Source organism: Bipolaris zeicola (assembly GCF_000523435.1).
Source record: "Bipolaris zeicola 26-R-13 unplaced genomic scaffold scaffold_331, whole genome shotgun sequence".
Classification (NCBI taxonomy): domain Eukaryota; kingdom Fungi; phylum Ascomycota; class Dothideomycetes; order Pleosporales; family Pleosporaceae; genus Bipolaris; species Bipolaris zeicola.
Genome location: NW_006912380.1, coordinates 1 through 21175, shown reverse-complemented (window position 1 = coordinate 21175; position 21175 = coordinate 1). Strand labels below are relative to the sequence as shown.

The following is a 21175-nucleotide window of genomic DNA, read 5'->3' as shown; positions in this document are numbered from 1 at the left end:
GTACCAAATTGTAACTAGTCAGATAGAACGGCCTTTGGCCAAAGTCCTACATAGCCAACGGCTGATACAGGACTATAATGGAATAATAATAATACATTTCTGATATTGCTAACTTGAGAGAGATTTCAGTGTGGGAATGCTCGTTGGACTATTTATCGTAGCACAATCTGGATGTGATAAGATAGTTTCTACCAATGAATAAAACTAATAAGACAAATAGCACGCTGGTTTTTACGAAACTCGTATTTATTTACTAGAGGTATGATTGCAATCAGCCGTTGGAGGTCTCACGGCGTATGGCGATGTGCGCGACAGCAGGATTGCGAGTCGACAATTTCATGCAAGAGAAAAAGCGGATTTCGAACGTTAACATCCCTATAGTCGCACACGGCGCAATATCATCAAGTAAATATGGGATGTATTGAGCGGACGAATTCTGGCGGAAACTACTGATTTACTTGGTTAGTGACGTCGTAAACGCCCTTGGTACGTATGTAGTATACAATCACGCAACACTACGTGGGGCAAAGCGGGGAATTTGCTATCGAGAAGGCCGAGGTAGATTGGGTATAGAACACGAAAGATGCCTGGACTTAAAATTCAATTCCTGTACACTTCGTACATCCCGAAACACATCTCGATCATTACAGGCATCATGTCAGACTCACACAAGCGTGTCGGGCTGATTGGTCTTTCAGCAAAAGGGTTTGTGCTAAGCATTGAAATATCGAAAGATCCGACGCGTGAAACGGCTAACATGATATATAGCTCCTGGGCATCTCAATCCCACCTTCCTTACTTTCAAAAGACCTCGAAATACAAGATTACGGCCCTTCAAAACAGTTCGCAATCCTCTGCTGAAGTAGCAGCCAAGAAGTACTCTCTGGACAGCGTCTCGACACATGATAGTCCGGCTTCGATTGCTCAAGATCCAAATGTCGATATTGTAGCTGTCAGCGTCAATGTACCTCAGCATTACGATCTCATCCGGCCAGCACTCGAAGCAGGCAAAGATGTATTTTCCGAATGGCCACTTGCTCGGAACGCTACGGAAGCTGAAGAGCTAGTGCATTTAGCGAATAAGAAGGGAGTAAAGACCTTGGTCGGACTACAAGCGCGTCAAAGCCCATCTATCATCAAGGCGAAGGATATTGTTGGCTCAGGAAAGTTGGGAAAGATCCTCGGAACGACTATGTTCGGCCATGTAAGTGCACCCAATCCTTAAGCAGTACTCATTCCTAACAATCTATGAGGGCAACATGTTTTCAGATGCAATCCCAGAAAACCTATTGTATGCGCTACCAATTGAAGCAGGGGCTAATATATTGACTATACCTTTTGGTCACGCTGTTGACGCACTGTGCTATGTTTTGGGCAGTGAGCTACAGGGCATTGTCGCTACCCTGTCCAACAACTACCCCGATATCGATCTTGTTGATGGGAATGGCAAGCCGGTTGAAAAGCGCAAAAAGACAGCGCATGATTTTGTCAGCATTACGGCGTCGCTCACCAATGGCGGTGGCAATGTCGCCGTGACATATGCCTCAGGCGTATCCCGCTCTGGACATAACTTCTACTGGGAAATCATCGGTTCGGAGGGTACTTTGGTTCTCGAAGGGTGCATCAGCGGCCATGTTCAAATGTTCCAACCAACTGTCAAACTCGCAGTCGGCGAGGGAGAGCTCAAGGAAGTTGAAGTCGAAAAGGCAGGTGACTTTTCCTTTAGTGTGGGGAAAGCCTGGGACGCATGGGCCGGCATTGGGACGGAGAATGGATACAGTGTCACAACCTGGGAGGAAGCGCTCGTAAGGCATAAGATGATTGAAGCCATCTATCGCAGCGCGGACAAGGGAACGCGTGAGAACTATGTTTAAGACTCATTGATATCTCTGGTCAGCGCTAGCGCGGGAAGCAATGCACCTCGGCTGTGGCGCACAGCGAACGCCCCTTCAACTTAGTCGGACTTCCCATCAACACAAAATCATCGTGGAATAGTTCTACTAGTCGCTTAGCTACGAACTTTTACTCTCTCCAGTATAACATACATAGGTTACGTCAGATCCACAATCGTTCTAGCCAACCCGGTAACAATTGCTGTTAACACCTGCCAAGCCTTCTATTTGCCCGCTTACAAGCTTTTTCTTACGTTATAGTTACCATCCCATCGCTCATTTTTTCCAGTCAAGCGCCTCATCAGGTATGATGTCACACAACCAAGTCAGTTTGCACTGCAATTCAAAGCATGAATCATCCGCTTCTCATGATGGCAAAAACCAGATTGGCGTCCTTGCGCCTCCGAGATTTCACCACCTGTTCTCGACTATTACATACAAGCTATACATCCTGGACCGCTTTTTAAACTATTGATACACTAAGACATCTCTCGGCATCAGAAAGCTTGTTTATCCTAGGGTCTTGTTATACTCTAGTCTGTCGAACCACTGGCACTCCATCAATCTTCAGTGGTAGTAATTGCCGCTTTATCTAAGACCTACTACGTCTTGTGGCCGTCCAGCATCTCTGCCGACTGGGGGAGAAGAAACCATAATACTTGAGACTATTCCAGTCATCATAACTAATTTCACATCCACAATGCAATCCTCACCAACTCCCTCACGCTCCTCATCCAGCATCTCCTCCCATGATACACGCGAAAAACAACCATCTCCAACACCTCCATTCGACCCAACCAAAGAAGCCGACGCAGACTCACCCCCAAACTACCTCACCTGGGCCTCCCCCTCCGACCCCTCTAACCCCTTCAACTTCCGTCGGAGCAAAAAATGGCGCACAACCCTCCTCACATGCAGCATGACCTTCCTCGTCCAAGTCTCGGGCACAATGCTCACATCTGTCGCACCGCAAATAAACACCAGCTTCGCCATCAGCGACGAAGCATTTCCGCACTCGTACTGGCCGGTGCTAAGCTGGAACCTCGGCGGCGCAGCAGCGCCTCTGATAGGTCTCCCTCTGATGGAGAATTTCGGCGTGAGATGGAGTTACATGATCATCTATGCTGTTATGATCGTCTTTATCGTTCCGCAAGCGCTGGCGCGTAATTTTGCTACGTTGATCATTACGAGGATTATCACGGGGTCGTGTGCGGGCGTGCTGGCGAATATCACGTCGGGGATTGTAAGCGATGTTTGGAGACCGGGGCGAGTGCATAGTTTCTGTACGTCGTTGTATATATTTACGTTGCTGGCGGGGTTGAATATGGGGCCTGTGTTTGGAAGTTTGGTGGTGAGGTATACGACTTGGCGATGGTAAGATGATGGCTATGCTAGTGCGGTAGTAGACACTGACGAGTTCGGTAGGATCTTCCTGGGCCAAATCATCCTTTACGCCTCCTTGATACCTGTGTTGTTCTTGCTACTTGCAGAAGTCCGATCAGATGTTATTCTCACGCGGCGCGCCCGTCATATACGCGCGAGCACGGGAAAGCAAGTCTACACTGTAGCCGAAAAGCAACAGACGAGTTTCCGCGACATTCTCAAAGAGACGCTCGTTCGACCCTCACGTATGCTCTGTACGGAAGGCGTAGTGCTGTCGTTCGGCCTGTGGAGCGCATTCTGCATAGGAACCGCCTTCATGTTCACGCAGTCTATCGTCCAAGTCTTCTCTGAACTCTATGGCTGGACCTTCTTTGGAACAGGCCTAGTCCAGAGTGCGGTCGTCATTGGGGAACTCATAGGGCTTTTCGCATCGCTGGTGCAAGACCGAATCTATTTCGCATCTGGCAGACAAAATACAGAAAACCCGGGCAAACCGATACCGGAAGCTCGCCTCTACCTGAGTATTCCCGCGTCCTTCATTGGCTTAAGCGGAGGTCTCTTCTATTTTGCCTGGACATCTTATTCCTCCATACCGTGGATTGTCCCTGGCATATCACTTGCTTTTGTGGGCTTCGGCATGTTTTGCAGTACAGCCGCAGTGACGTCGTATGTCGTCGATGCCTATGCAAAGTATGCAGCCAGTGCAATTGCCGGCATTGCTTTTCTCGAGAACACGATGGCAGCGTTCTTGCCACTGGCAACGCAGGATTTGTATCGTGCACTCGGTTTCCAGTGGGCTAGCAGTTTATTGGGCTTTGTGGCCCTGGCGCTGAGTTGCATTCCGTTGGTTTTGCTAAGATATGGGAGGAGTATACGTGCGAGGAGCCCGTTCATGAACCAGGCGGGTTATGAAAATTAGATAACGATAGCTTTGCAACTATCGCTAATATACCACTGGGCAGTTTTATATCCTTTAAAGCAATGATCAGCTTAGATATCATCGTCAAGTCTGGTTTTGTATCAAATCGAAATGATGAGTTCCAACAAACGCACTAATAAAGTAGTCTTCAAGATAACGACTACAGCTTGATTCCATGTGAAAGCCTGAAGAAAAAAATATGTAACTATCTCTGCACAGGACCCTACAAACACGCCATGGAATGCAAATGTACTTCACTTCATCCTTGCTCTACCCCTTCACAACCCACCCCCTTCCTTCTGCACAAACAGCACACAGCCCCAGGTGATCTTACCCGCTCAAACATCAATCTATAGTAGATGCGAATGCATGTGTATGTTTGTGATGGTGATGGAAATAAAAACAGATTGAAGAAAAAGTGAGTTTTTACACAGCAGCGTAACCACCTCTACTGCCACTGCCCTGTACCGTATCCATCACCTTTCTCGCGAAATCTTTTGCAACGTAAGGGATGTCGCGGATCGCATCACCATGGGGTAGCGCGTCCCAGCCACGAGCACCGTAGCGGTTGTAGTTCAGCCAGGAGCCGAAGATGAGGTATGCGGCGATTGCGAGGAAGAGGCTATTTTTCGATATGTGATTAGTTTCTTGAACTTGAGATGGGTGTAGAAGAGGAGAGAAGAGTGAAGGGTGCACATACATGATGAAGAACCAGCCAAAGAAGCCCCAGTGGGAACCGTTGTCGGGCTCAGGCGCATCTGCGCAGGCGTATTTGGTCCGCCACTCCAAGCGCAGTGTGCGGACCTTCTTGTCCTTGGTGTCAGGCTCCACCTCATACCCACAAAAGCGAAGACTGGCGTCGCTATCTTCGCATTTGCCCTTGCTATTTTCCTCTCTTGCCTTGAGTTTGCCTTCTTTCTTGTCATCCTTCTTATCATCCTTTTTGTCGTCGTCCTTCTTATCATCCTTCTTATCGCCGTCCTTGTCATCCTTGTCGCCATCCTCATGCGGGCTGTTGTCCACCTCGTTGCCCTCGGATCCGGACCTCTCCTTATCACACACAAACTCAATAATGGCGCGCTGATTCATGCCTTCCTTTTTGTCATCAAATGGGAATCGGCCGCCGTTCAGAGTCGCTCGGACACCCTCGCGCGCATCAGAGTTGCTCTTTGAATGACCTAGATTCTCAAACTTGGCGTCGATTGTTCGGCCATTCTGCATTGGGTAGGAACCTGCGATATCGATGGGCGTGATGCTTGTACTGTTCTCCTTGCTGAGATCAACCATTTCCCTAATGGCGCATACCCTTGCGCCGTGGTGGCACTCGGTATCGAGTGAGCCACCCTTGTGCCATTTGAGGGCATTGCAGATGTCAAGGGTGAAGTTGTACTTGAACTTAAGCTCCTTTTCCAGGTCCGATTCTTCCCAGTGTACCGTATGGGGCCCACCTAGCTCTTTGAAATTGAAGTGTGCGCCATCAGCGACGATGTTATCGCACTCGAAGGCCCATGCCGTCTGGGGGAGGAGCGATGTAGCAGCGAGGAGAGAGAGCAGTGAGGCGCGGGACCGTGAAGGTGCCATGACGGCTGTGATGATGTGATGCAGGCGTGATGCCGGATGGAGAGACAGGCGACGGTGCGATCTTTCGATGCCCGATACGACGGTAGTACGGGGGATTACGAGGTCAGGGAGGCAGGCAGCGAGTCGTCAACTGGTCTGCAGAGGCCTTATCGGTAGGTCGATCAACGGATAAGCCGGGTGAGAGGCTTTAAAAAAAGCGTGGTTCAAGAAGGCTAGTAGCGATACAGGGGGATTTGCGCGAGACGGTAGTGTCGCGTTGTCGCGTGGGCCGTGTGAGGAAAGTTGGCGCGGATGACGATGTTCAACGGCTGTCGCTTAGTCAGACGGTCGGAGTTCTCGTCTCCTCTGCGCCGATCGACTGCAACATCAACATTGAACCATCACCGTCACAGGTTGACGACAACGACATCGACGGTAATGCCGTCTGGTCAAAGCACAAATGCACCGAATGCTTTGCGCGGGGAACGTGCAGTAACGTTGCATTCTCATCGGATCGCTTCATGGCAGATCAGCCCTTGCACGTGACGGGCAAGCAATTGGCACGAGACTTTGACCTTCACCATCAGGAATAGTGTCCCCTCGGCATGGTATTGGCAGATCAAACCCAAGTATCACTCTCCAGCCTATAAAGGCAATAGCCACATCGATTTTCAAGTATTGGTGGCTGCTAGCGCCCCTGTATGGAGCCTGCGCGGAGCATTCCCCTTGGAATACGAGCGCATGGTGCTAAAAATAGACCATGGTGTCGAGAAAAGGCTAGGGTACATCTGGTACATTTTTCATGACTTACAAAACTATCCAGTATACACCTGGCTTGATTGGCTCAACCGCAAAGCAAACACCAACATCCTCAAACACGTAGCGATGTAGTAATGGAAATGTGCGGAAATTTTCTTAATATTGACATGCGAGAAAAGAGTGGCTAGTCTTGCTATACGACCGTTACATCAGGCTCTACCCATGTTAGATGTAGCTAGTACACTAAAAACAACAGGCTAGTGGCCTGATTGTGCAGGACACATGGCATGAAAACAAGATATTGAACACGGACTCGAAAAATGACCAAACGCCAGCTATGCAAAGTCTAAACCCAAACAAGAAATTGATGATATCCCGCGCATCATGCTAAGCCAAAAGATCGTGATGACGTGGAAGTAAGAACTCAAAAAAGTGGACAAAAAACACCGGGAATGCAGGAAGTAGAGGCCGGGACGGAAACAGTGCTATCGTGAGATATTGACGGTTGGAAAAGATGCAAGAAAAGATTCGAGAAGAAGTGGAGAAATGCTGGTTCCAAGTGATGGGAGATACAATGGGCTGAATGCGTACAAAGAACGAAGTGGAAAGAAATTCCCAGAAATTGAACGGACATATGCTGTTGGTGGAGTGGAAAGAGGAATTGCGCCGTGAACCGCTCATGTCTGCCGGATCATGAGAATGGGAAAATAAATCCCAAATGCAACCCGAGTAATGCAACTACGAAAGGAAATTCATGTGAAGCGCTTTATTTTCCCTGGCCTCCTTGCTGCTGGCCTCCTCGGGGTTGGGCAGGCATTGGGTACGGGAAGGGAGCATAAGGGAGTTGGTAGCCCTGGCCAGATCCAGAGTTACTGCCAGCAGTAGAGGTGCCAGATGGAGAAGAGGCGGAAGAAGACATTGTATTTGTAGTGTTGTTGCTAGCTGCTTCGATGGGTTGAGAATGCGATCGTTGTAGACGGTCAGAAGGTCTGGAGGAGCCTTGTTGACCGGGAGATTGCGAAGAAGTTAAAGTACCTGTTGATTGGTGACGCACAAGTATGGAGCGGTTTGGTCGAGGAGTAGACTCGGGTGAAGGTGTATGTGGATTAGTGATAACAATCACTGGCGTGGAGACGGTTTGTTCAGCGGTAGATTGAGGAGTTTCCGTAAAGTCTTGACGGGTAGAAGAGCCTGCGAGAGGGCTGGTTCGAGATGTGTCGTTGGTATTGGTAGGCTTCGTGGAGTTTGATGCGCTTGGAGTCTCGGAGGGGCTATCACTCATATAATGGAAAGTCGCAAGTGGTTGATGGTTGTCCTAGTCGAGGAGGTGGTTCGAAGAGTGCGTAATGTTTTGACAGACTGCTTGCAGTTGTTTGGGAGGTCGTAAGCGTAAGAGTGTGGTGATGGTTGAATGTAGTTGTTGTGTTGGGTGATGATGATATCTTGAGTTGAAAGTAATCCAGTCCTTATATCCTCGTCGACGACGACACGAGCCCCCAATCTCGATCGCATTGAAGTCCGGTTTCAAGATCACTAAGAATCGGTAACAGAGAGTGAAGCCTGAATAGAGAAGATGTCCTAAGCCGGCCGAATATCACATCACTCGAGCAAGTCGTCCACCGCACGTCTTGTGAGGCCCAAGCGTCCGTTTGTCCGAGCAGCAAGGTTGAATACTATTGGACTATGTAACAGCCAATTTTGGTCTTGGGTCGTGAGCCGGGACCCGTAGTGCTGGAAAGAGTGACACTGGTAGCGGAGCCGGTGGATGGGGTAGGAGCGTGTGCGGATGCCTTTTTTAGAAGTGTGGCGTCGGGACCACTCTCTTCTCCAAGTATTCGGAATGCACGGTCGGCAAAGTGCAGCGGGATGCTGTAGGGCTGCTGGTGTGTCAGATGCTTATTTCGAGCCGCACGCACGAGACTTGGTGTATGCCGTCAGAGTTGCAGGCCAAGTAGCAGAGTATGCCGGTCCAAGTCTGGCTGTGGCTGGATGGTGACGGATGTGGGATATGGGATACAGATATGGACAACCGGTTGAACGGCTGGAGTGTTTGATCATCGCTTCACAGCCCAACACGAAACCGATACATATACATGGCGAAGTTCCATTCTGGTGTCTTCTCGCATTCGGCGGTTCTTGACGGAAGTCTGCTTTGTCGTCCCTGTGATAAGCATGCCAAATAGCCAGAGACAGCGGGTCGCTCGTTCAAGACTAGGCGCGCAGAGCAAAGACGACTAAAAGGTTATTGTGCAACTCTGTCATGGCAGGTGTGGCGCGCGTGCCGTGTGGTGAACGCTACCCGTGGTCGGTATGGCCGATCCAGGTATCTGGATAAGCCAGAGTAATTTTTGGGCGCAATTGACAGTCGATTGGTCCGCCGAGAGCCGTTCCATTATGATTTCGTACCGGCCCAAGGCTCGAGTCGAACGCACGGGCGAATAAGACAGTTAGGTGGTTAAAGGGTCGCTAATATTAGCTGTCTTAACACGAGGTGTACTAGGTAGTTGCCGGGCCAGGGGGGGTTACTCAGCTCGCGTCAAAATTCCGCCGTCCAGCCAGCTGCACGCCGTCATGCGGGACTTTTCCTCCCGATCTGTCTGCCATGAAGTCATCTCTGCCGCTTGCAAGCCCATGTGCACAACTTGTGAGATGCACCCAGACGCCTGGTGATGATGATGCAGGCGGGTGTTTTGTCAGCAGTCGTGTTGCACTCGCTTGCGGATTAGTGAGGAGCGAGAGACCAGGGATAACCCTCCCGCCAACCACCTGTTCTTCTAGAAGTTTGCCCAAACCGGAGCCTGGCGGCGCAATCTGATGTCAAGGAAGTCATGCTTCGCATTCCGCACACCGGGTTGCAATAAGCCTCCAAGAGCTGCGACTATGCATCTGGCGGTCAACAGTCACCTCGCGGGTTGGGCGAGAAGCGTACACAAGCTACGTATGCTTGGGATTTCCACTAGGCGCGGTGGGCCTTGGCCAGTGAGAACAGCGCATAGCACGATGCCCATTGTGAGAAACCCATGATTTCTCCATGGTAATGGCTTGATTCAGATGAGGAACGATACCGCCCAAGGAATCTAGGGTACCTTGCCGAGACGCAGATGGGTCCATCGGGTCCGGGCATCCACCACAACAGCCCTTAATTAGCTTGGGACCGCCAGAAAAAGGGGTAATTAATGCACTTTGCCGGCCAAAAGCATGCTGACACAACGTTGTCAAGCAATCAAGTGCAGCGCGTCATTCCCATTCCTTACACGCTTTGGCTTACTAAAGACGCCCAACCGATTATCTCATCACTCGTGCCTTAGCAAAAGCCACAACAGGAGCGCGATAGTCAGTCGTTGCAAGTGCATTGCAAAGACATTGCAAATACTTACATTAGCAGCACTGGAAAAAGCGCTTGTCGCACGCTGGAGAAATGGGAAGGTCGAGCGCCAGCAGTACATACATAAAGATGGCGTAGGAGACCTGGACTAGAGGTAAACTACTACTATTACTACTACTACTACTACTTGTCTCTGAGCAGCTTAGATGCTCGAATAGATATACAACTACATTATCTCATTAAATAAAGATTATTTACAAACATGGCCAATACCCATTGTGCCGCCCTCCTCAGCAGCCCCGGCAAGCCTCTAGAAATAACAGATGCAGACACCCTACATGCCGGTCTAGGCGAAATCCTAATCCGAAACCATGCCGTCGCGCTTCAGCCTCTCGATGCCAAGATGCTGATTGCAGGTTACGGCCCAGCCGCACACCTCGCATACCCCGCGATTCTTGGTACCAGCGGCGCGGGCATCATCGAAGCGGTAGGCGAACACGTACAAGGACTGGCCGTGGGTGATAGGGTAGTCTTTGACACCAAAGCATATGTTGATGCCAGCAACAACCGAAGGACGGGTACCTGGCAGCAGCTGGTCGCATGCGATGCCAAAACCGTAGCAAAGGTATGTGTGCTGTTCAAGGCTAAAGTTCGCAACATTGGTCACTTGGCTGATATGTAAGCAGATTGGCCATGTCGCTTTCGAACAAGCCGTGTTGGTCGATTTTCCGTTGCAAACAGCGGTCGCTGCCTTGCACGTCTTCCTTGGAATGGGAAAGCCCGGTAGTGGAGCAAAAGAAGAAAAGGTGCTGATCTGGGGTGCTGGAGGTGCGGTTGGTTCATATGCAGTCCAATTTGCGAAACAAGTAAGCTGTCGATTCCACGACTTGAACGTCAGACTGACTAGTTCAAGGCCGGGTATACAGTAGTCGTCACAGCATCGCCGCGGGATGTTGAGCGCCAGACGAAGCTAGGAGCCAGCGAGGTGGTCAACTACAAAGACACTGATGCAGTCGCCAAGCTACGCAGTCTGGGACCGTACAAGTACCTCTTCACTGCAAGCGGTGATGCAGCCTCCCAAAGCGCACTGGCATCGCTTCTTGAGCCCACAGGAGGCAGTTTCGCCAGTGTTCTACCTGGTGCCGTTGAGCTGCCTGCGAATGTCAACCTCATATACACGGCTTTCTCGCAAGCGGCGCAGAAAGAGGAGTACTCGGAATGGCGTGACTGGTGGTACCAAGAATACTTACCCAGAGTGCTTTCAGGAGGTCTCGTAGAGCCAGTAAGATTTACCAAGGTCCAAGGTGGACTGTCAGCGTTGCAGCACTCGAGCCAAGATGTGTTTGACGGCAAAGTCAAGGGGAAGCTCGTCATCGATCCCCAAGAGTAGCAAATGGTGAAATAATCATACCTTCATTATCACGTGTGCCTAGACGTCAGTGGCATACTCTACTTGTGCAGGTCCTACATGAAGTCGGTGTGTAAGGCGTCAGCATGGCCCAAGCGGGTAGCATGACGACTATGATGACGGCGGGAATAAAAAAGCAATGTGTCTTTTGTGTGGCCTCTAGTAGTCCATTGACAAGCCGGTAAGAATACTGTGATCGGAGATGGTGGCATTTGTAGCGGTGAAGAAGAGCGTTGAAACCACAATTGTATGGCAAGTACTCTATGTCCATACATCCGCGTGTACTTGCATGCGTACAACGTGCATAGCTAGCACCGTCATCGCGTTGCGCGTAAACGCCAAATCACGTGCATATTACACACACGCCAATGACATCACCTTTGCCATTGCTCTTTGATTGTGATTGCAACGACTGAGGCTTGCCAAAGTTTGCGATACACCCTTTCTTTGAGGTAGCAAAGAGGTAGCTTTGTCTTTTCCCGCCACCGCCAGTACGGCCATCTACAGTTGCATGCGAGATCTGAGATCTGAGATCTTAGATCGTACGCCGCAAAGCGGGTCCCGCTAAGGGGGAGACGGCTGGGCGACTGGGTCAGGGACAAGATGGGATTCCGGCTTGCCTATGCATCAGTGGATGGGTATCTGAAACTTCCCTATATGCGCCATGTGCGTGCTAGTCGCTCAGTCGCACGACATTGGTTGCAGTACGTTGATGGGGCTTGTGTCCCTGGGTTGTCGGGACGATCATCTGGGGGTCATGATGTCTTCATAAAATGCAAGGGGCTAGTCTCATCGCATTGTGTACCTGACTCTAGACTCCTCGGGCCGTACGGTGAAGATGTGCATCTGAGATCTCATTGTTTGATGTGTAGCAATCCGATCGTTGACGTAGGAGTATCCAGGCCATGTAGCAGATCGCGCGATGGTGACGATGACGACGTTGCGAGAACAAAGGCATGGTGAACATCAGTCTTCTGGACGGGTATAAGAAGACCTGAATCCTTCGTCTTTGCTCTCACCATCAACTTAGCAACTCATCCATCTTCATAACAAACATCCAACCAACACCACCTTTCAAACTTCACCACCAACAACCATCAGCATGTCTGCCAACCCCGGAAACGTCATTGGAGGCCACAAGGCCAACATCAACAACCCCAGTTGGTTTCCCTTCATTTCTCTCTCATACTCTCACTGACTCGTGCCAGACACCTCGGAGGAAGCCAAGCAGCACTCCAAGGAAGTCCTCCAGGATCTCGAGAACGGCGGTGAAATCACCTCTAAGTCCACCAGCGACCAGGACAAGAACCCCAACAATGTCGCTGGCGGCCTCAAGGCTACTCTGAAGAACCCTAACGTTTCCGACGAAGCTAAGCAGAGCGCTGAGGAGAGGCTCGGACAGTTGTAAGCCGCTCAGGACTATGCAATACGAGGGCTTGATGCCTATGGGAGGATCGATGAGGAGGGAAGGCATTGAGCCGAGTCGGTAAATATGAGTGTTTTAGCACCGTCAATGACAATAACGCTTTACGCCTCGCGTCTTCAGCCTTGACCGTGCATGTTATTTGACCTTGAGCGCTGTTAGCGGCATCCATTGGTGAGATTACGATTGCCACCCACTCACAGACCACCCTGATAGATGTTTTACAATATTCTTGCGTTTCCAGTTTTCGATGCTCTATTTCTTCTCCTTTAGCAGCCCTATGACAACTTCCACCACCCTCTTAAACCCCTCCATCTCTTCTTCGACTGTCCCGCCCATGCCTGCACTCGCAAAACTTGATGAATTTCCTACGTAGACAGGCTTCCCTATCTTACGCGCAAGAACCTTGGATAACCGTGTTGTGAAGTCTAGCGTCGAACCGTGGGTGAAGAGGGGCGTGCTCAGTGTCTCGGCAGGTGTGACTTTCTGTGTATGACGATTTAGCATTTGCGCGTAGCAAGCACATGAGTACGTGTATGACAAGGTATTGAAGACGCACATTGGGCATGGCGTATATAAGGGAGCCCATGGGAGCAGAAGACGCCGATTCAGCTGTCGAAGTGGTGAGGAAGACGACGAGATTGGGACCATTGTTTGTGAGTTGCAGGTGGATATTTGTGGCAGGTGCCTTGGGCAAAGGAAAAGACACTTGTATGGGCGCATGCGACGCGCCAATCTGGGAGTTTGAGGTAGCCATGGCGCGCCGTAGAAAGTGAGGTTGCAGAGACGTGCTATGGCTTTGTATGTGGGTGGGAAAGTGGCGGGTGGGAAAGTGGCAGGTGGGGTAGTAGCACTGTTACTAGTACGTACCTGGTGGCGTCACACACCCTCCAACAAGAGATTCTCCCGAGCGAACCGGCGACTTCTCAGATATCCTCTGTGTGACAAATTTCCTCCGCTGATAATGAGATCATAATAAATTTCAATATCCCGGATCTCATCGCTTCAACGTGTCAAGGCCTACAATTTGCGAGTGTGGAGAATACGGCTGCACGTGGGGTAACAAAAAGATAGAGATAGAAGCTCTCTGCGAAAGTCACTTATCTATACAGCACTTGAAACGTATATAGACTACAACAGGGTGTGGCTACCATTCATTCCGGAAAGAAATATCCTGATACGTCATACGTCAAATATCTACCAATAATCAAAGTTATAGACTATAACGAAAAAAATGGAAGAGGAGGATTTGCACGATACTTACGATCCCACATCTGATCCCGAAGAACAGAAACTCATCATCTCGGTTCTAGACTCATTCCGGTACATATCGTTTTTGGCTCGACTTGCACAGTTCGACTAACACATGTAATCCAGCTCCTACCGCCGCCACGCGCACTACAATGCTACTCACACACGGCGCCAAGCCTTCTACTCACTCCCCTCAGCCCACTGGACCCTCCTCTCACAGCCCCCCTTCTCCCTCCTTGCTACCTTCTCTGCTGTAGACGATCTAATCGACCAGAACGCCAACCTAGCTGAAGCCATATTTGCCGCGGGATTCAAGTCATTCCTGGCACCCACTCTGGATAGCGAATGGGTTGCTTCCATTGTTCCCGAGAAGTATGCGCGCGACGAGTTCAAGGTCTTCGATATCGTGCTAGACGCGCTCATAGCAGATGGCCGGGGCAACAAAGCGGGCCAAAACGACGTGGAAAAGGCACGGAGTTGTGTCAACCAATTCTACCGCGAATGGAGTGAGCCGGGCCAGGAGGAAAGGAAAGCTTGTTTTGACCCTGTTCTATCGGCTCTGCAGGAGGAATTTACTTTGCGCGCCAAAACCGCCGAGGATCCAGTTTCTGAACCTGATCGCGGTGACTTCAGAGTCCTAGTCCCAGGCGTGGGCCTCGGGCGTCTCGTCTTCGACATTTGCCGCGCGGGATTCAGCGTCGAGGGCAACGAAATCTCGTACCACATGCTCATGGCCAGCGCGCTCGTGCTCAACGAGACAAAACATGCACATCAGTTTTCCATTGCGCCCTGGGCACTTGGCAGCTCCAACCACGTCTCGCGGGCGGATCAGCTGCGCACGGTCGAGATACCGGATGTGCATCCGGCAACGGTACTCGGGAAGGAACAGGCGTCGCGAGTGCCGGCTTCGGACCGCATGAGCATGTCCATGGGCGACTTTTGTGTCGTATATGGTCGATCGGACTATGCAGGTGTATTCGATGTAGTTACGACTGTCTTCTTTATCGATACTGCCCCGAATCTCATCCGATATATTGAGGCTGTGGCGAACTGCCTGAAGCCAGGCGGGATATGGGTGAATCTCGGTCCTTTGCTGTGGCACCCGCCGCCACCTCGCAGAGATCATGGCGAAGGGGACGAAGGCGAAGCGAGTAGGATAGAAGGCGATGCGGGAATAGGGGACCCGGGGTCATTCGAACTTACCAACGACGAAGTGATTGCGCTGGTGCAGTACTTTGGCTTTAGTATAGAGAGGCAGGAGACGGATACGATTCAAACAGGGTATATTACAAACACGCGGAGTATGCTACAGAGTACATATCGTCCTTCGTTCTGGATAGCACGCAAAAAAGATGAGAAATAGAAAAAGAAAAGGAAAATCGTCGCTGTGTTGTTACTCGAAATAGGTAATAGTAAGATACGTAGAAAGAAGGAAGCTGTACTACAAGAAATCCTCCTCCTCCGCAACCGACCAACAAACGCTACACTCCTTGTACAGTTTTGCACAAAACTCCCTGACCGTCATGTCGTGCCCGAAATCAGTGGTAACCGCATGCCCCCTTGCACAATACCACGTCCAGCCTTCGGGCTGCCTCTCGAGATAATTCTCACCGGGCGACCACGTATCCAGCGAAAAGGTGATACGACTCAGCTGAGGGCCCCGGGGCACCGTATCCGACATGTCTGTGCCAAGCAGCTTGAGCGACTGCGAGGCGTGGTACCAGATCCACAGGGGATTCCAGAGGGGGTCTCCGAGGGCTTTTGCGTCGAGCGTGAAGGTCTGGATGGATGACATGTGTTTGAGCTGTTGGCGCATGCGGCGGCCGAGAGACCAAGACGATGAGGTCATGGAGCGTGGGTCTGTGACGCCGAGCATAGCGGACGTGGTGATGAGGCTGAGGGAGCAGTGGCGGATTTTGGAGAGGGTGGCTGGGGAGATGTTCCAGACGTCTGTGGGTTCTGGTGTTGAGACGGTAGTGGTGGGGGGAGGAGGGGGCAGAGGAGTGGCAGGGAGAGATTTGTAGGTTTCTGGGGAGACAGAAAAGTGGAAGGTGCGGCGTTTACATAGCATGTCCATGTATTCTGCGTGGATTTGCTTGTTGGTGAGGAAGATGCATTTGTTGTTGCGTTGGCGGGGGCGTGATGGTGTTGATAAGGTCCAGCGGCTCGGGTTCATCCACGATACTACGGAAGGTGTGTGAAATGATGGGCGTGGTGGCGCGGGGTATACGGGGTCATCGAGAAAGTATTCGTAGACCATGTCCCGTAACTCTTGGGGTAACTCTAGAAAGGGAAACGGCTTTTGTTCTCGTTGTTGCGTCTGGCGGTGGTGGATGGTGATTACGAAGACGACCAGGGGCAAGAGTATCGCCGTCAGTGTGATGAACCATGTTTCCATTCTGAGGCCTGCAGCAGACATGGTAGATGCTACGGCTGTCCATGCTGGCCATGGTGATGCCAAAGTTGCTAATGCTGTCATGGTGAATACCAGGCTGGCATCTGGTAGTAAGCAAGTGGCCAAAGGGATCGAAAGTGGGTAGACGAAGCGTCACAGGGCAGCAGGCAATATTTTGTTAGCCGAGATCGCGAGGAACAAGAATTTGGGCATGTGCAAAGGGGGACGAGATGAAACGAGCGACGGCAGGTGTGAGCTGAGCTTATGTTTGTGTCAATATGTTGGTGCCTGGTGCCTGGCGCATACGTGCCCAAAGGCCATGTGAAACGGGGAGGAAGCGCCGCAGATGGGGTCGGTGCCAGCTACGTCGTAACTAGACAGCACAGCCACATTGCTATTTCCGCCTGCGCGAACCATTGCTTTTAATGTACATACTACACGGCGAACCAGCAGAGTCATGGCACGACTGGTTCAGCCACATGTTCCCGATTAGCCTTGAATACGACAGGGGAGGGGTAGGCGTGTATGCAAGCGAAAGGGGCCAGCGTAAGAAAGAGCAACTAGGGATGTAATCATGCAAGAAACATAACATGTAACTACACAGGCGAATGCATGGTCAATTGGTAGTGCTGCGCACAGTCCATGACGAATTTAGTGGTTTTGAAAGACCTCATCACTAGTAAGTGGAGTATCGGTGATTTTATATTTTTGATTCACAACGTTCAATGGTAGGGATGCAACGGGCAAGCATGCCCGTCGTGGGCATGTCACCGTCTAACTTGTCATCGATCCACAGCTTAGAAGCCGCATCTTGTCCTTGCATTCGTCACGCATGTCCCTCGTGGGTATCGTATTGGGTTTCCAGCCCTATTTTTAACGCCCCTGGTCGACGCCGTTGGCTTGATCGACGCCACTGGCTGCTCTCTGTTTGCTGCTCACAGCGCACACGTGAGCCTGCTATCCTTGCCGCTGGTAATGGTCGGCAATCACTCTTCTTCCTGCAAGAAAGGGTTGGCGATTTCTTCGCTTCCGTCCACGGGGGAGATGACGACGAGCAGGGTACCGCGTGCGACGATGAGGCCGAGTTTGCGGTATCGGATGTTGCCATCCTCGTCTGCGGTGGTTAGCGATGCCAGGGTGTGTATGTTAATCTCTCGCATACCTGTAAGAGCCTCTTTGACCTCGTCGAGGACAAGGTTCATAAGCTGGTCGTAGCCTTTTAATGTGCCAATGACTGCGGGGAAGTTAGCCCCCACTGGTGCTTGCAAAAGGACCAAATTGCCCTCCTTACCTTCTCGGCCTCCACTGAATTTGACAGTAATTTGCTTGTCCATGTACTTGCTCAAGTCGAGAATGTTTTCCTTCTTGGGGCGCTCCGTCTGGCCGCCAGCGTGAGCTCCTCCTCCGCCGCCTCCACCTCCTCCACCTCCTCCACGACCGCCGCCCCTTCCACCGCGGTCGCCTCCTCTGCCACCGCCTCGGCCGCGAAAAGCGCCTCGCTCAGACATTGTATTGGGGTTGGGAGAGAGTGACGAGTCTAGGCGATATGGAAGGGCTTGTAGTGACGTGCGGGCGGGAGCTGGCAGCAAAAGAAGGTGGTCTGTGCAGAGGGGTGCTGGGTTGCTGGGGGGTTACGTGTGGCAGGGGGCGTGGCTGAGTGTGGCTGTCCCGCCATGTCACGTGATACCAGACCGGGGCAGGCGGAGGTAATCTCCGCCCCTCGCATCCACAGTGCAGACGACTCCGCCGCCGGTGCCATGTCGCAGTCGCAGTCGCAGGCGACGCGTGGGCCCTGCGGTATTTTCGTCGCGTCTCGGGACAGACCAATGCCGCCGGACTAGGCCTTCTGGCTGCTGGCACGCCCTCTCATAGGACGATATAGTATGGCCACGCACTCTTTTGCCGGCGCTCGAGTCTTCAGCAGCGTTAATGGCTCAGTTTCAGGCCGTCTCATGGCCGTTGGAGCTGTGCGAGGCCGCCGGGCAGTCGGCATCACCTGAATCGCCAACGATGCGCCTCTTATCACAGGGCCGCGCCAGGGCCAGGCCATGCCAGAGTGCCCTACTCGCCTGCTCTGATTGGCAAGGAACTCCGCTCTGTTAAAAAAGCTCGTCCTTATTTCCGGTGCGCCGCCCACCGCCCACCCCTCTCTCTGCTTCTTCCCGTGCAGCCACTCGGGCGCCTTCAGCCACCGACGAGCCGTTCATCTCCCTCCCTCGCCCACGCTCTCCACTGCTGTTTCCTCCTCCTCCTCCACCCTCCACCCTCCGGCACTCCTCTCCCCTCGCGCTGTGCCCCTCTGCGTGACATGTCTCTGCTTCGGTAGCCTGCGGCCTCCGCTCTCCCGTGCAACTCGCCTAGCCCTCTCGCGCCGTGCCCAGCTGAGTTGGCTGCTCGCTAGCGTCCGCCGCTCCGCCGCCTTTGAAAGCTGCCCTTTGCTCATTCCGCCCACCAGAGCAGCAAACCTCGTCAGCATCCCTAGCCCATCTTCCCTCCCCCCAAAGGCTTAGCAGCCATGGCCAACAACGACGACCGTCCCATGTCTGCCCACCCGCCCCAGCACCATGCCTCGCACATGCCCAGCGACCTCAAGCGCAAACGCAGTCCCTCGCACGAGATGCACCTGGCGCCTGCGCCACTGCCCAAAACCGCCAAGCACAACCATTTGCAGATCAACTACCTTGCCAGGCACAATGAGAACGACCTGCCCCTCATCACCAACGATGACACGCTGCCAAACATCCTCTCGCTGCTCAGCGACTACCAGGGCGTCCTCGACCGCCACGAGAGCATGGCCTGCAACCTAGGCGCTCGCCCTCTGGGTCCCATTCTCATCAAGCGCTTCGAGCGCCTCTTCGACGGTCCCCCCAGAGTCCTCAAGAGCCATGGCAAGGATGGCACCACCGTGTCCTGGCTCGACGTGGTTGAGTTTGCGCGCAACAAGCCCGAGCAGTTTCAGCTCGACCAGATGAGCGAGGGCGTGAGGGTCTGCCAGTTCTACACCAAGCAATGTCGGGTCCAGATCTCAGAAGAAGACTTCGTCTTGATTTCATCTGGCATTCCCCAAAAGATGATCCCCCCACAGCCCATCATCGAAGACGAGGAGAAGGAGCTAGGTACCATGGAGATTCTGGAAAAGAACCTCAGCCAAATATGCTCTTTGGCCGATCAAGGTGAGTCGACCCCTTTCCTTTGTCACTCCAGGCGTCCTCGACCTTGAGCAAATACACAATTCGCAATCGTTTTTGACTGTTCTAACCAATGCTCCCAGTTGCTGCTCGCACAAGGCAGCTCAACCACCGCCTCAAAGGCCGCAAACAGGCAATCCTGGACCGCAGAGCTACTGCGACTCCAACGCCTCAAATCCCCCGCCCTACGAGTCCTTCAAACGTCGCCCTTATGAACGGTAGCAACTCGAGCGTCGCAGGCCCAGGTCACAACCAACCTTCGCACCCGTCGCCCAGCAGCAGCGGCTTTGTAGCCGTCAATGCGCGTCAGCACCACGAATCCAACGGCCATGGGCATAGCCACAGTCGTGGCCATGGTTCTTCGTCATCTACACGCCACGAACTGCTATCCAAATTCCATACTGTGAATGACCGGCGTGTGTCATCGCAGCCTCCCAGCAGCAATGTTGAAGTGAGAAGACCATCGATAGGCAGTCATTCAGGATCCCACCCCTCTCCACCCTCGTCAATCCCATCTAGGGCCCTGCAAAAGCCGGCCGAAACTCCTCCTTCTGGCGCGCAACAGCCAATTGCAAGGCCTTCACATCCTCTCAATGAATCTGAGCTACACAACATGATGAACTCACCCGTCCCAATACCAAACACGCCTTCTAGCCTCCTCCCGGCCTCCAGCCAACGCGCCAGCCAACAACCGGAAAAAGATGACGGAGGTCCTTTCAAGGTTGAAATGGTGCACAGAATGGAGAGTCTTGCCAAGGGTGAGCGCATTGTCCCGCCCTGTGACCGTTGTCGAAGATTACATATGGACTGCTTGAAAAATCTGACAGCGTGCATGGGCTGTACAAAGAAACATGCAAAATGCTCATGGAGAGAAGTTCGCGAGGGCGAGTTGCGTGGCGGCTATACCTATCCCACTGGAACCGCTAGCAATGGTCAGAGTGAAACAAGTGATCACGAGGCCGGTGATCGCGCAAGTACAGCAAGCCCGTCAGTTATGTTGAGTCCGTCGCACCATGGTCTTACGCCATCACACGTCTCACACAGCAATGGCCAACACACTCCACAACATCAACCATCTCACCACCAGCACTCTGAACAGGCTACGCAGCCCACGCAGCCACACGACGCACCGCATGACGCGCAGTCCTCTGCCTCTCGCAACACTCCGCCTACGCGCGAGCACGAGAGAAATGTTGAAGCCCAACTCAAGGAGGCCGCGCAATCAAGCCTTGCGCATGCAAACGCAAGGCTCCCCGCATCAGACGGCAAGACCACAGATTACGCCAACCAAGCTATGGTTGCTTAGGCCCATATTGATCCACCGATTCTCACGTCCTGGACCAGACAATGTTGTTCTTTGCTTTTCCAGCTACGAGCTTCAGGGTTCTAGCGATGAGATCGGGAAACATCAGGTACCAATTGTTTTCGGAAGTGGTTCCTGACTTTCATTTCTTGTACATTTGTTTGTGATACCAACTTACTTCTTTTTTTCAAATTAAGCATTCTTTTGTCAGGGAGATTTTCCAAGGCCATTGTTTTGTATATGCGCATATCTTCCTTAGTCTAGAAGATGTGTTGGGAAATCATGTCTCCCCGTACTAGAAAAAACAATTTGAAAATGTTTAACGTGGTTCACAAGCGAATCGGTTGCCCAAGCGAATCGGTCGCGCCC

General features: G+C 52.0%; 14 protein-coding genes across 14 annotated transcripts; 7 read left to right on the top strand and 7 right to left on the bottom strand.

Moving 5' to 3' along the window:
* Nucleotides 1–655: 655 nt before the first annotated feature.
* Nucleotides 656–1874, top strand: COCCADRAFT_110588 (uncharacterized protein; the record flags this gene model as incomplete). The annotated part of the gene is made up of 3 exons (XM_007719633.1): nt 656–705; nt 769–1204; nt 1254–1874. 3 exons carry the CDS (start codon nt 656–658, stop codon nt 1872–1874), a joined length of 1107 nt encoding a protein of 368 aa, XP_007717823.1.
* Nucleotides 1875–2202: 328 nt separating this feature from the next.
* Nucleotides 2203–2367, top strand: COCCADRAFT_110585 (uncharacterized protein; the record flags this gene model as incomplete). The annotated part of the gene is made up of 1 exon (XM_007719632.1): nt 2203–2367. The coding sequence occupies one exon, from the start codon at nt 2203–2205 to the stop codon at nt 2365–2367; it is 165 nt and encodes a 54-aa protein (XP_007717822.1).
* A 225-nt stretch (nt 2368–2592) lies between these two features.
* On the top strand, nt 2593–4194 carry COCCADRAFT_110579 (uncharacterized protein; the record flags this gene model as incomplete). The annotated part of the gene is made up of 2 exons (XM_007719631.1): nt 2593–3266; nt 3318–4194. The coding sequence occupies 2 exons, from the start codon at nt 2593–2595 to the stop codon at nt 4192–4194; spliced, it is 1551 nt and encodes a 516-aa protein (XP_007717821.1).
* Nucleotides 4195–4620: 426 nt separating this feature from the next.
* On the bottom strand, nt 4621–5775 carry COCCADRAFT_30750 (uncharacterized protein; the record flags this gene model as incomplete). Its single annotated transcript, XM_007719630.1, has 1 exon — nt 4621–5775. The coding sequence occupies one exon, from the start codon at nt 5773–5775 to the stop codon at nt 4621–4623; it is 1155 nt and encodes a 384-aa protein (XP_007717820.1).
* A 1504-nt stretch (nt 5776–7279) lies between these two features.
* On the bottom strand, nt 7280–7795 carry COCCADRAFT_110577 (uncharacterized protein; the record flags this gene model as incomplete). Its single annotated transcript, XM_007719629.1, has 1 exon — nt 7280–7795. The coding sequence occupies one exon, from the start codon at nt 7793–7795 to the stop codon at nt 7280–7282; it is 516 nt and encodes a 171-aa protein (XP_007717819.1).
* A 614-nt stretch (nt 7796–8409) lies between these two features.
* Nucleotides 8410–8571, bottom strand: COCCADRAFT_110589 (uncharacterized protein; the record flags this gene model as incomplete). Its single annotated transcript, XM_007719628.1, has 1 exon — nt 8410–8571. One exon carries the CDS (start codon nt 8569–8571, stop codon nt 8410–8412), a length of 162 nt encoding a protein of 53 aa, XP_007717818.1.
* A 1529-nt stretch (nt 8572–10100) lies between these two features.
* COCCADRAFT_41509 (uncharacterized protein) lies at nt 10101–11228 on the top strand (the record flags this gene model as incomplete). Its single annotated transcript, XM_007719627.1, has 3 exons — nt 10101–10463; nt 10525–10704; nt 10752–11228. 3 exons carry the CDS (start codon nt 10101–10103, stop codon nt 11226–11228), a joined length of 1020 nt encoding a protein of 339 aa, XP_007717817.1.
* A 1120-nt stretch (nt 11229–12348) lies between these two features.
* Nucleotides 12349–12654, top strand: COCCADRAFT_9644 (uncharacterized protein; the record flags this gene model as incomplete). The annotated part of the gene is made up of 2 exons (XM_007719626.1): nt 12349–12406; nt 12455–12654. The coding sequence occupies 2 exons, from the start codon at nt 12349–12351 to the stop codon at nt 12652–12654; spliced, it is 258 nt and encodes an 85-aa protein (XP_007717816.1).
* Nucleotides 12655–12924: 270 nt separating this feature from the next.
* Nucleotides 12925–13426, bottom strand: COCCADRAFT_110578 (uncharacterized protein; the record flags this gene model as incomplete). Its single annotated transcript, XM_007719625.1, has 2 exons — nt 12925–13155; nt 13229–13426. The coding sequence occupies 2 exons, from the start codon at nt 13424–13426 to the stop codon at nt 12925–12927; spliced, it is 429 nt and encodes a 142-aa protein (XP_007717815.1).
* A 36-nt stretch (nt 13427–13462) lies between these two features.
* COCCADRAFT_41506 (uncharacterized protein) lies at nt 13463–15283 on the top strand (the record flags this gene model as incomplete). The annotated part of the gene is made up of 2 exons (XM_007719624.1): nt 13463–13508; nt 14118–15283. 2 exons carry the CDS (start codon nt 13463–13465, stop codon nt 15281–15283), a joined length of 1212 nt encoding a protein of 403 aa, XP_007717814.1.
* A 78-nt stretch (nt 15284–15361) lies between these two features.
* On the bottom strand, nt 15362–16318 carry COCCADRAFT_41505 (uncharacterized protein; the record flags this gene model as incomplete). Its single annotated transcript, XM_007719623.1, has 1 exon — nt 15362–16318. One exon carries the CDS (start codon nt 16316–16318, stop codon nt 15362–15364), a length of 957 nt encoding a protein of 318 aa, XP_007717813.1.
* A 983-nt stretch (nt 16319–17301) lies between these two features.
* COCCADRAFT_41504 (uncharacterized protein) lies at nt 17302–17823 on the bottom strand (the record flags this gene model as incomplete). Its single annotated transcript, XM_007719622.1, has 3 exons — nt 17302–17429; nt 17478–17549; nt 17607–17823. 3 exons carry the CDS (start codon nt 17821–17823, stop codon nt 17302–17304), a joined length of 417 nt encoding a protein of 138 aa, XP_007717812.1.
* A 591-nt stretch (nt 17824–18414) lies between these two features.
* On the bottom strand, nt 18415–18570 carry COCCADRAFT_110583 (uncharacterized protein; the record flags this gene model as incomplete). The annotated part of the gene is made up of 1 exon (XM_007719621.1): nt 18415–18570. A coding segment is annotated over one exon (156 nt), but the record flags the coding sequence as incomplete, so codon positions are not given.
* Nucleotides 18571–18830: 260 nt separating this feature from the next.
* COCCADRAFT_110584 (uncharacterized protein) lies at nt 18831–20809 on the top strand (the record flags this gene model as incomplete). Its single annotated transcript, XM_007719620.1, has 2 exons — nt 18831–19488; nt 19587–20809. 2 exons carry the CDS (start codon nt 18831–18833, stop codon nt 20807–20809), a joined length of 1881 nt encoding a protein of 626 aa, XP_007717810.1.
* Between the last annotated feature and the right edge of the window lie 366 nt (nt 20810–21175).